Here is a 12745-nt window from a genome sequence, read left to right as displayed (position 1 = left end):
CCAACGATGGACATATACAACCCCACTCATTTAATGTCCATTGACAAGCCACACATTTGTTGCCATAATGTTTTACTCACATCACGTGTTAGGATAGAAATTATTATCATACAACTTTATAAAATGCAGTCACCACACTTGCCATCGCTATCATCATCTAGGCATTGTAATTCAGTCCTAAAACCCTACCTACCTCAACTAGGCATCGCAAGCCAGCCCTAAAACCATCCCTACAAAGAATATATTAAGAATTAGTAAACCACTACAGCATCTGAGTCCGACCTCGGGTCCTTATGGAACTAAACCCTCTACACACCAAGGGCATCCTTTGCAACGCGTATTTGAATGAGAGATGTGTCATATCCAAGAGCACCCATCAAGGGATAGTGTCGGCCACAAGATCTAGAACCGACGGTAGGGACTTCCCCTATATATATTTCTTTTCGTCATTACCTTTGAAATCCGGAATAAAGAAGATAAATATTCAGGGGAAACCCCAGACTGTAGGGTTTTGATTCGCACACATCCGAGTAGTATCCATACGCATAGTTTCTATCCGCAGATTTCATTCGGTTCTGACCAGTAACGCGGTTGACGACTCTTCTGTTTCAGTTGTCGTTCGATATCAGGTGAGTTGTGGAACCTTAATTCTCTTACAGTTTTTTTTTTATGGTATATCTGTAATTTAGAAGCAAGTTAGTTTGGCTGTTTTTTGTGAATGGTGCTCTGGTTATTTGCGGAGTTGTATTGCATATTTGTCTTTAGTTATCGGTTTTGTAGGTAGACAAACAAAATCCTTAAATCCTAACTAGGGCTTTCGTGGACAGTGGGGCATTTTTAAACTGTTGCCAATGAACTCTTTGGCAAAGCCTAAAAAGGGTTTCCATCTCTGGTTGATTGTTTAGAAATGTTGTCAAACAAGGGTTTCGGCAGTTTTTCTGTGTATTTCGGGCCAGTGTTTGTCTATGTTTTGGAGGGTTTAAAAATCTTGCTCTCCGCTATCAAAACTTTTATTTCTGTTAACGATAATCTTAAATCTTCATTTCTGCAAACCAATCTTATGATCATTAAATCCTTCCTTCTGCACACAATAATTCTCTGTCAATAAAAGCTCTGTTTTTGTTAAGCATTTATTCACACGGGTAAATATCTGTTCGTTGAGTTCTTTTTCTTAACTGGGTTCTCGTGTCAACGGGGGCCTGGTTAGAAAGTAAAAATATTGTGATTTGGATGTCTAAATGAGGCATCTCAAGCTTTTTGGGGCCAGGTGGGCTGTTGTGGATGTCTAAAAGAAGCATCTGGGGCAGGTGGGATGTTTTGAATGTCTAAATGAGGCATCTCAAGCGTTTGGGGTCAGGTGCAAGTTTTGGGTGACTTTGGAATATCACACCCTGGTTTCCATAGTATTAACTCCTCGTTCTGGAGCCAGAATTCTCTTTATTCCTGCTATTATTAGCCAGAATTGCAAGTTCTGTAGGGGAGCATCCCAAGTGGTTAGGGTCGTGTGTAACTCCTAGGTGACCCTGACGTTATTTGTTCACATATTTTGTTTAATTTCATTTCATTTACCATGAGTGCCCAAGCTTACTGTATTTGGGTTGACCTAACACTGCCTGTGAAAACGTATTGATCTAAGGCAACCTCCTATATGTTTCCTTGTCTACCCTTAGCTGTAAAAGGAAAATTAACTTCCCATCCTTACGAAAATTAGTCATAGCTTGTTGCCTGGAATTAATCATAGTCTTGAAAACACTAACTATATGATTAGAAACGCATGTTATTTGACATTATCTTGTTCTTTTTAATATGAAACAACTGCAACATTTGGATTTATAGTCTATCTGTTGTTGTCCGATAAAATAAGAACATTAGAAAATCCTGGCTAATTTAGGGAAAACCGGGAAAATTACAAATAAAGTTTTACCAAAGAAGAATATAAATCTTCCACTAATTTGAATCTCAATTCCATTCAATACACGCTACCTTCATTCAGGCTCCCCAATGAAATATATATTATCTTTTTAATCAGGGATCTTCTCCTACAAACCCCCTAAAATGCCTCTAAATATACATTTTATTTTATCTGTATGCCAATGCCTGTTAATTACATTTTGCTCTATTTTTTTGGATACGGCGTCTGAATGTGGGCCCTACATGTCTGACACGTGCTGTGGTGATGTTGACACCCTAAGACCCACATGTCCCAATGTGTGAAATTTCAGGTGTGCAAACATTGTGTTCCGATGTGTCACTGAGCAGTGGAACATCGGCGTATGTTTATGCATTTCCTGATCATGTATGAATGAGATGCAGGAGAATGAGGTATAGCCAGTGATTTTCGCGCAAGAGATTCTTCTACAGATGTAACCCAATTTTATTCCTATGATTTGCATTCCCTCCATGGCTTGAGCACATTTTACTATCATTTCTTGTTTCATGAATTTATCTCTTTCCCATAAAAAACAATTTCTGTATCTCTTTCCATTAGCGAAAAACTGTTTATTCAATCTCATCTAAAACATTTTGATAATATTGAACGAGAACAAAAAATGCTATAGAACTGGTTCTGGGGTCTGCGATTTTATTATGGATTATATATGCTTATGGTTTATTCTCATGTATTTGGTCATTTGATGTAGTCCTATCTTCAAATAATGAACTTGTGTCTTTTTGCTTTCTGTATATAATATATATATATACATATTATGTATATGCTTATTATTTCTATATATATATATTAAGTATCATACGTTTCTGTTTTTGTGCTCACAGGTTTGAAGGTATGGCTGACATCGAACCTATCGTTACAGCAATTGAATCCACTGTTTCAAAGAAAGAGCAACTGCAGAAAGCTGTTGAGGAACTTGATGCGCACAGAGATGGTATACAAAATTGTACCATCCAATGGAAGGACTTGGAACATCATTTTTCTTGTATTCACGAAGCTTTGAAGAAGAGGGTTGATGAGTTAATTGAGAAAGAAAAATCATTTGAGGCTAAGGCCTTGGAAACTCAAGAAATGCTTGAGAAGCGAGATGAAGCTGTTGCAGTTAAGGAGCAGGCTTCTTTGGCCCGTGTACAGGAGCAGAAAGATGCTGCTCTTGCTGTCATTATTGAGGCTCGCTCAAAACAGATGGAAGTTTCCGTAGACGCTTCTGCAAAAACTGCTGGAGTTGCTGAAAATAAGGTAAATGATTCATCCGTTACAGACATAGAACCCATTGATCCTACCTCTGACAAAGCTGAAAAATCTCCTGCTAAATCTGGGGCTCCTAAAGCTGGAGCAGCTTCTGAAGTGAAGCCACGCCCTCAATTGAAACAATTATGTGAAAAAATGGATGCGAAAGGGCTTCTCAAATTTATATCAGAAAACCGGAAATTTCTTGCAGCCCTTAGGGATGAGGTTCCTGCAGCGCTGCAGTTTGCAACTGACCCAGACCGCCTAGTTTTGAATGCTTTGGAGGGTTTTTACCCTATAAATGAACCATCCAATCAAGGGAACAAAAAGGAGACTGGTCTTCCGGCTCAACGCCGTACCTGTATTCTGTTATTGGAATCTCTTGTGCCTTCGTTGGCAGATCCTGAAACGAGTTCTGATCACCCTGTGGTTGCCTCCGATATTAAGGAGCAAGCTAAGGGGATTGCAGACAGTTGGAAGCCCATGTTGGCAGATCTTGATGTAGATGCCGCCAATGGCAATTCGTTGGAAGCTCAGGCATTCCTGCAGCTTCTTGCCACTTTTGGTATTGCATTGGAGTATGATGAAGAGGAACTGTGCAAGCTTGTTCTTGCTGTTTCACGACGCAGGCAAACACCTGAGCTCTGTCTCTCTCTTGGACTTGCAGCAAAAATGCCAGGTTGGTGTTAACTTGTTAAGCAATATGGCCTTTGTGGCTTGGCTACCCATGCTGTGTTTTTTTATTAGGCGTTTGTCTCTTGGTGTCGAGATAAGCATTAATTAATTTCAAGCAAAAAGTTTTACGAGGATCCAAGGCCCATTTGATCCTCGGTGAAAATTATTGCTGCTATGAGAACATTTAAGACAACCTGTATAGTGATGCTTCGTCTATTCTATAGTTATAGAATACTCTCAAAGTTACAAAGAAATCTTCGTTTTTGCTGTCCATGTGTCCATATGGTAAATTAGTACTCATGCCAAAAAACTTTAGGGACAAGTTCAAATCCACAAAACACAATGGGTAGTAACTGCATCCCATAGATGCAGTTTAATTAAAATTATTGTGTTGATTGGCTTGGCTGTCAAAGAACTCAAAAAGTGAAAGCTGTAGAATCTTTTGCAGCTAGGTATATTTGAACTCTCTGTTCTCCAATAGTCCTTTTTATGGACAGCCTCAATTAATCTAATTTTCCTTTAGATTCCCAACTGTAACGGAAAATTGATTTTCTTTCTAATCATAGCCTTTATTTCATTTGGGATTTATGTAATTTCTTTGCAAAGACTCATGATTTCTTCTTAATACATGCAGGGATTGTGGAAATATTGGTCAGCAGTGGAAAGCAAATTGAGGCTGTTAACTTTTCTCATGCATTTGGACTGGTAGATAAGTTTCCACCGGTTCCTCTCTTGAAAGCCTATTTGAAGGATGCAAAAAAGACTTCGCAGGGTAAAAGTGGAATTTCACAGGTGCGAGTCATCTCTTTGATCATCGTGAGAGTGAACTGATGTTTTTATACTATATTGGATATTCTTGTATCAATTAGCATAGTTTGGGAGCTTTCTGATTGCTGGAATCTCTTATTGCAGAATGAAGTGATTGCAAAAGAGCTTTCTGCATTGCGGGCTGTTATTAAATGCATCGAGGAGCACAAACTTGGATCTGAGTACCCGGTTGAGGGTCTCCAAAAGCGTGTAGCTCAGCTAGAAAAGGAAAAGGCAGACAAGAAAAGATCTGCAGATGCTGTCAAGAATCAATCTAAACGTCCTCGTAATAACAGTGGTGGAGGGTATTTGCCCCCACCAACTGGTATTGAAAGATCAGGTGGCTATGCTTCATCCAATGCTGGCGATAGGAGCTTCTACCGACCTGCTGATAGAGTTCCATATCCTACTGCAGCAGTTGGCCATACTGCTTACAACTTACCTGGTCAGAACAGTTATGAAAGGTCTAGCCAAACTATGTATGGAACATCACCTGTTCCAAGATCTTACATGTACTCGGGTGATAATATGGGTTCTTCTGGTTTGGGATCCGGGTCTTACAATTCAGCTTCTAGTTACAATGGTTATCATCTTGGCAGTGGTCTACCTCCCACTTACCCATCTTCATATTTGCAGTAGATATGCTTTTCTCTTTCCTTCTAGTTCAATTTTCTGAGCTATGAATATCTGTCAATGTATGGGAAGCCCTTTTCTTTCAGAAGGTAGAAAGATTAGCTCCGCAAATGACCAGTTTAGCAGTTTTGTCAGCAAAACATCACAACGTTAAAGAACCAAACATCTTTCTTCTCAACTGTACTTTTGTTTGGGCAATATCTACATCGACAAATTTTATCGGCCCTTCTTTTTGCTATGATGTAATGTGTCTCAGTGCTGAAGATGTGATCACCTTTACATTAACAGAAGTGGGACTTTATGTTTATTAAGGTTCAAACATGCATGCATCTATACCTAATGTTATCAAAGTTTTTAGAGCTAGTTTTGGTAAATACCCCACTTAGCTATGTTCATGTTTCTTCACAATTAAGGAAGGCTCTGTTGCATTGTGGATGAATGTCTTGAAGAAACATTGTAGCAAGCTTTGATTAATGTCTTCTTTGGGTTACGGGGTTAGGCGTAGAGAAATTTTATATGCCTGTTGTTGCCCTCTTGTTCTTTCCATGGATTACCCTATTGTTCTGATCGAACAAAGTTTAGCTATTGATTGATAGTTTTCTTTTGGCTTGCCTGCAATCGGCCCTATTTTCTGTGTACGGGGTATTATCCATTGATTTGTGTCTGTTCGTTCAATAGTAAACTAAGAAATGGACTCGATAACAAATATGATTTTAGCACCCTCACAAACCTTCGTTTTATATGCAACACGTCGTTTTCCAGGCCCTCAAAGGCTGGGCTCGTGTTCTTGAATCCTAAAGATTGTTTGGCAAGGCGTCAAGAAGAAAAGTGTGTTTATGTTTTTTATTTTTTTGTTATTTTTAGGGAGCGCTGTACTTTATGTCAGTACCTCTTTTATGAGCGTGATATGATATGTTATGAGACTATCTTCCAGAACGTAACTGCAAATGGTCTGGTTTGAACTTTAGAAATAGGTGTTTTGATATTACTGATTTGTCTTCAAAACTGTCTTTGTTGTAATGAAAATGTTTCCTCGATTACAGTTAGCTTTTAAAGATTTCCTTTACTTGTGTCAAAATTCCGGGCTATCACGATTATTTACCAGATCTTTCCTTCTGTCCAATGATCATTTAAACTGTTTGCTGTGCTCGAAAATATTTATCCATGGTTTTCAAATTGCCAAATTAACCTCTGGTATACACTCTTTTGCTGTTCTGTAAATGATTGTAAGATGGTAAAACCTAAATATGGAATATTGGTGGAAAATATTTTCCTACTAACTCAAGGTGGATTAAGGTAACGGAAATGTTTCCTCGATTACAGTTAGCTTTTAAAGATTTCCTTTACTTGTGTCAAAATTCCGGGCTATCACGATTATTTACCAGATCTTTCCTTATGTCCAATGATCATTTAAACTGTTTGCTGTGCTCGAAAATATTTATCCATGGTTTTCAAGATGCCAAATTAACCTCTGGTATACACTCTTGCTGTTCTGTAAATGATTGTAAGATGGTAAAACCTAAATATGGAATATTGATGGAAAATATTTTCCTACTAACTCAAGGTGGATTAAGGAGTTAGAGATTTGCCATGTCTGTTACTTCTGTTGATTGGTGCTGGTTCTGTGTGAAATGCCAACAGGGGCATGTTATTGTTTTTCCAAATAGGAAGGCATTCCGATGAAATCATAGTAAATCGAAGAGCAACTATTATCTTTTGAATATGCTTGTGGTTAAATATTTTCATTATATTTTTGCATCAGCTTTTATTGTATTACGAATTTGTAGTTTCAGGGCCAGAGATCAATTTTACGATATTTTAAAATCGGGAATCAAAGGAGCTTTACTTTTTTATTTTTTTGCTGTGTTCCAATAAGATACTTTTGTCCTGTCCTGTCATAAAAACATTAGTGTTTCACAATCAACAAAACACCTATTTTGAAGAAGCATTGACTTCTTCGAAACAGCTAATAAAAAATTCTATTCCACGTAGCCTTGAAAAAACGACATAAAAGGAAATATAAAGACTTCAACAAAAAGATGGTTCGCAGTTTCACTGGTAGCCTTACAGAGCCTTAGACGCGCCTGCGGCCCCATCACCTAACAATCGATAAGATTAATAAATATTAACGACCTATGTCATAGATCAAGTGAAAAATCGTATTTAGATGTAGAAAAATCTTTCATACTTTGAGATCTGTCATACATGTGTTTGTCATACTATGTTGCACTATCCCAGGCAACCAAGGTGTCATAGATCAAGATATTTGATACTATGCCATAAGAAATCCCTTGAGGGGTGTCATAAGGGAGAAGACCATTGTAACAAGATACATAGTTAATACAGCTTTACCTAACAATCGATAAGATTAATAAATATTAACGACCTATGTCATAGATCAAAGTGAAAAATCGTATTTAGATGTAGAAAAATCTTTCATACTGTTAGATCTGTCATACATGTGTTTGTCGTACTATGTTGCACTATCCCAGGCAACCAAGGTGTCATAGATCAAGATATTTGATACTATGCCATATGAAATCCCTTGAGGGGTGTCATAAGGGAGAAGACCGTTGTAACAAGATACATAGTTAATACAGCTTTGCATGATGTCCAATGACATGATGTGTTATTTCATAGCTATGTCATGTCCAATGATAGAACCAAAATAGAAGATTATTTGAAAGTGGACCTCCAAACTATTTTAAAAGCTATCTTGAGCTAAAATAGGAGTTAGCTTTAAACATAATTTATAGCCGAGGATCATCTCTTAAAGTAATAAAAATAAAAGAAGCAATAAAAATAAACAAATGTTAGTGTAATTGAAAGAGTCCCCTAAAAATAAACAAATGTTAGTGTAACTGAAAGAGAGTCCTTCAATTAAAATTTAGAAATGTTGAGTTTGTAGCTTCAAAAGGTCTTTTGCATAGGCTAGTGTATTGCAGGTAAGAGAGGAAGTCTTATTTCGGTGGTCTTTTGCATAGGCTAGTGTATTGCAGGTAAGAGAGGAAGTCTTATTTCGGTGGATTTAAGCAAAACAAATTAATTAATTAAATTGATTAATGTTGGTTAATCGAGTAAATTTTTGAGTATAATATTTAAATATTTAAGTGACTTATATCTAATCCCAATCATTGATCTAAGTAGGTTAGGATTCAATCTTGGCCGTCTATCACTTCGGAGATTGAGGGTTAGGGATTTTGTTCAATTTGAAATTTATAAAAGGATCTTAAGGGAGAGGAAGAAGCCACATTCATTTGGAGAGATTCCAGCAGACTTGATCTAGGGTGTTCTGGCTTGTGTAGGAGAAGGATATTATTGCTGCTGGAGTTTTTTTGAATATTTCCAAATTTACATTGTAATTTTTATATTTTTGAGAGCCATTTCCCTAGTAAGGGAGCCCCCAATTTTCCAGAGAATTATTTGATGAAGGATAATTTGTTTGGACAATTTGATTCTGTTTTTGTGGCTGGTTTTTTTGACTGATTTTCTGCAAAATTCCACCGCTAATTTGTGGAGTTGAAATTACCAGAGTATTTATGATTTAAAGTGATTTCTGGGTATAAAATAGATGTGGAGTTGAAAGTACCAGAGTATTTATGATTTAAAGTGATTTCTGGGTTTAAAATAGATGTGGGAAACTTAAATCTAATGTTAGTACTTAGAAATTAATAAGAAAACAAACAATAAAACAAACAATGTAGCCTTGTTTGCGAAAAACAAGCGTCAAAGTACGCAATTTTTTCAAGCACCTTACGAAAATTAAGAAAGGAAATCACCCCCAACTTCAAGAAAGATAAAGAAACCTTCGAGTTGGTATATAGAATATGTAAGCCATTTTAAGCATTTAGATACCAACGAATTTAGAGTAAAACAACAAATTTTAACCATCGATATCAAGTGTATCTGTGTAAAAATTGAAGGATATCACCTGCTTACAGCTTCATGATATCACCAACACCATTAAATCCTTCCAGAGAAAAAATGGATGCGAATATAAAAAAAAGCTTTAACATACCTTGTATTTCTATAATGACTTGGAGGGAAAAAGTAGTTACTTATTTCTTTTAAGAGTATCATATAATTGAATTTTAATGGTTTAAAATTGAGAGATCAAAATAAACAAAACATTTCCAAAATTCACGGCTTAAAGAAAAATAACTTTAGTAAAAGGGACCCACCTACAAAACCAACTTGAACACCCCACCTACAAAACCAACTTGAACACCAAAGTACCGTAGTATGTAAATTCTTGGAGCTTGAAACAACTCCAAACTTTACCCCATTACCACCATTAATCTCCTTTTGACATCTCCTTTATAATCATAACAAAAAACATAAGAAATAAATCACAAGAATAATTAAATAATGCTAAGCTTTTCCATTCAAAAACCAATATAAAACTTCCCATACACTTCTACAAAAGAAATCTTAAAACATCTCTTACAATATAACACTCAAGTCGTGTTATCATCTCTATGCAAAGATACACATTATAACACAAAATAATAAGAAATAAATGACAAGAATAATTAAATAATGCTAAGCTTTTCCATTCAAAAACCAATATAAAACTTCCCATACACTTCTACAAAAGAAATCAAACACTTAATATCCTCGTTATCATCTCTATGCAAAGATACACATTATAACACAAAATAAGCATGTGGATATACACATACACCAAACACAAAAGTAAATTTCTATGAATGTTGTTGGGTCTCCAAAATGTCATCAATGCCATAACCATGCACTAAGACCATTTTCATGATTAAATATGGGTTTAGACATTATTTTTTAATACATTTATTTTGGTATTTTGAGTGAATTTATGGTTACATATTAGAAAAATAACATATATTCACTTATATATAAAAATTGGATGAGTTTTGTGATGTGTGTAGGCATATTTGTAAAACCAAACCAAACTATGAACATGACCAAAGAGGAGTAAGACTTGATCTAGAAGAGGAGGATCAAGTTATTCGTAGGGTAGGCATGAGGTGAGCAACCACATATGTGGAAATCATCAAGAAAATGTCTTGCTCTTCATGTTCCCCATAAAATGAGTAGCAAAACGGTATTTAGAACGGAAATTTGTAGAATCTTCCATGAGGCTCTTGGCAGCAGAGGTAGTACCAAGATAGGTTACAATAAGGGCCTTTGGAACCCTTTAGAATGCATGGGTAGGTATTCATCCACATTTTCCACTTTATTCCAAGGGAATCTTTGGCAATCACAATTTTAAGAGGAAGAATAACTTGAGCAATAGCTTTAGAAGGGGAGGAAAATGCATTAGACATGAAATGAAAAGATTCTCTAGCTTTTCCCAAACCAACATCAATAGGAGGATCAAAATTACCCAAGCCATCAACATTGGTAGTAGGTGGAAATTATCATGATGTGTAACAAGGTTAATTTATGGAATGCTCAAGTGTGGTCTCAAATTATGAAGAAAATTAAAAAAGGGGAGGTTGAACATCAAATAGAAACCTAAATATAAGTGACTTGTTTGTATTAAATGCCCTAACTCTTTGAAATGTAGATCAAAATGGACTTTTTATCTCCCCTACGCTCTTTAGATATTCTAGTTAGCTTGTATTTCTCTATCTGTACCTCAACAATGAGATCTAGTTCCCCAAAACTCATCTAATCTCAAGGCATGCAAGGATAAAGATCAAGTTCCATCCAATCTTACAACCAAGACAAAAAACACTCAAATGAATCATGCAAAAAATAAAAGTGCAATGTATTCCAATCGTTGCTCATAGCCACCCTTGGAATTTGTCAAAAGATGGACAAGGCTAAGCAAAGAGTGAGGATAAGAAGGCAAGAGGTCTTGATGCATGCAAGTATTTCTATCCATGTGACAATTACTTCCTTACATTTGTGTAAGAATTTTGGTGACATGGACAAGATGCAACATTGTGTTAAATGAGCATATACATGAAAAAAGATATAACAGTCCCAATAAAGACATGTATGCCAAACATTAGCTTAATAGTTTCAAGAAAAAAATTAATATCAATCTAGGAACGTGTTAAACATATGTACATGTGTTGTGATGTTTAGAAAAACAAGAATTTACTCCATGTCTAATGAGTAATAAGCAAGGCTTGCAACATCAAATTATGAATAGTAAACAATGGGGGCATAGAAAAGAAGGAGAAACATTTAATTTCAAGGCATGGACCACATTTCATATTGAGTGAATACCAAGCATGAATGCATAAGGAGTAGCACAAGGTAACATAAGTGCAAAGCTAAAACCATGTCAATACAACCACCTAATAATATCAATGCCAACAAGCCCGATAAGTGAAGACATTGAACAATGGGAAATTAACATAGGATAAACAAAGTTCAAGTCTAGTAAATCTATAGTGTTGTGATGCATAACCTTCAAGAATGGGAAATAATCATAAAAACAAAATTGTGTTAAGGGGCTTGTTGCCAATAATGCCAGTTCAATATTAAAGTCCATGCCTAAATAAACAAGATAAAAATGAGTGACTAACAACATGCCAAATAACATGAAGGTAGATACAAGAACAAAAATGGAGGGTACGAAATTGAAATGTTTATACATTCAACTTAGAAAAGTGTGGAATAATCAGAATTGTAGTGTCAAAGAGGAGCTCTCCCAATGGCCTTCCTTGACCTCGGCTGCACCCAGAAGTTTTTCGAACTCTGCGAGTCCCTGGTGAAACATGGCCCTCCCAACGTTGAAAGAATTGTTGAAAATCTGAAGCATTCCACCGTCAATGCTCCTCCCATCTCTTTCATTTTTGCAGATGGTATGCTCCCTCTTGCGCAACAGATCGCCGACAAATATGGCATTCCAAGGGTTGCCTTCTGGATACCTAGTGCTTGCGGTCTATCTGCTTATTTCCACATGCCTCTGCTGGCCGACGAAGGGTACATCCCTTTCAAAGCTAGTGTTTACCAGTGCTCAGAAACCCATCAGGCCGCAGACAAATGGGAAGACCCCATCGCCGCAACACTATGCATCCTAGGCTTTGGCATAGACTCGGTCACACTAAGCTTGGCAAATTGCTATGGATCGCTTTTTCGGGCCTCCCTCTGGAAACGACAAAAAGACAGCTGAAAGAAGGCAGATAGGTGCATATGCTGGCTAGATCTTGCCGTCCATAGTCCAACCTCCCTGTTTACCACCGGTTAGTAGACCTTGCGATAAGGGGGAAAAAGGAACCCTCTACGACGATCATGACAACGCAGGAGAAGATATGGAGCAGTTGTCTGGGCGAGCCTTATATAGATCTACCACCACATCGAGAACAGGATCTGACAAAGAGAAAACCAGATAGAGCATCGATATGCTTAAATCTGACATATCCGGGCACATGGGCAATAGATCAAACCCCTCCTCAGACAGATCCACACTCAAATGTGGAGGAACTGATACAAATCTTCATTAAAACACTGGAAGGC

General features: G+C 36.9%; 1 protein-coding gene across 1 annotated transcript; it reads left to right on the top strand.

Moving 5' to 3' along the window:
* Positions 1 to 294: 294 nt before the first annotated feature.
* Positions 295 to 5600, top strand: LOC149139897 (FRIGIDA-like protein 3). Its single transcript, XM_089450018.1, has 4 exons — positions 295 to 629; positions 2773 to 3857; positions 4488 to 4645; positions 4766 to 5600. Exons 2-4 carry the CDS (start codon positions 2783 to 2785, stop codon positions 5297 to 5299), a joined length of 1767 nt encoding a protein of 588 aa, XP_089306144.1. The 5' UTR covers positions 295 to 629; positions 2773 to 2782; the 3' UTR covers positions 5300 to 5600.
* Positions 5601 to 12745: the final 7145 nt, after the last annotated feature.

This window comes from Pinus tabuliformis, chromosome X, assembly GCF_031772625.1.
Source record: "Pinus tabuliformis cultivar Carrire ecotype Pingquan chromosome X, CPIR1, whole genome shotgun sequence".
Classification (NCBI taxonomy): domain Eukaryota; kingdom Viridiplantae; phylum Streptophyta; class Pinopsida; order Pinales; family Pinaceae; genus Pinus; species Pinus tabuliformis.
Note: the sequence above shows the minus strand (reverse complement) of the source record. Positions and strands in the feature narration are given on the sequence as shown.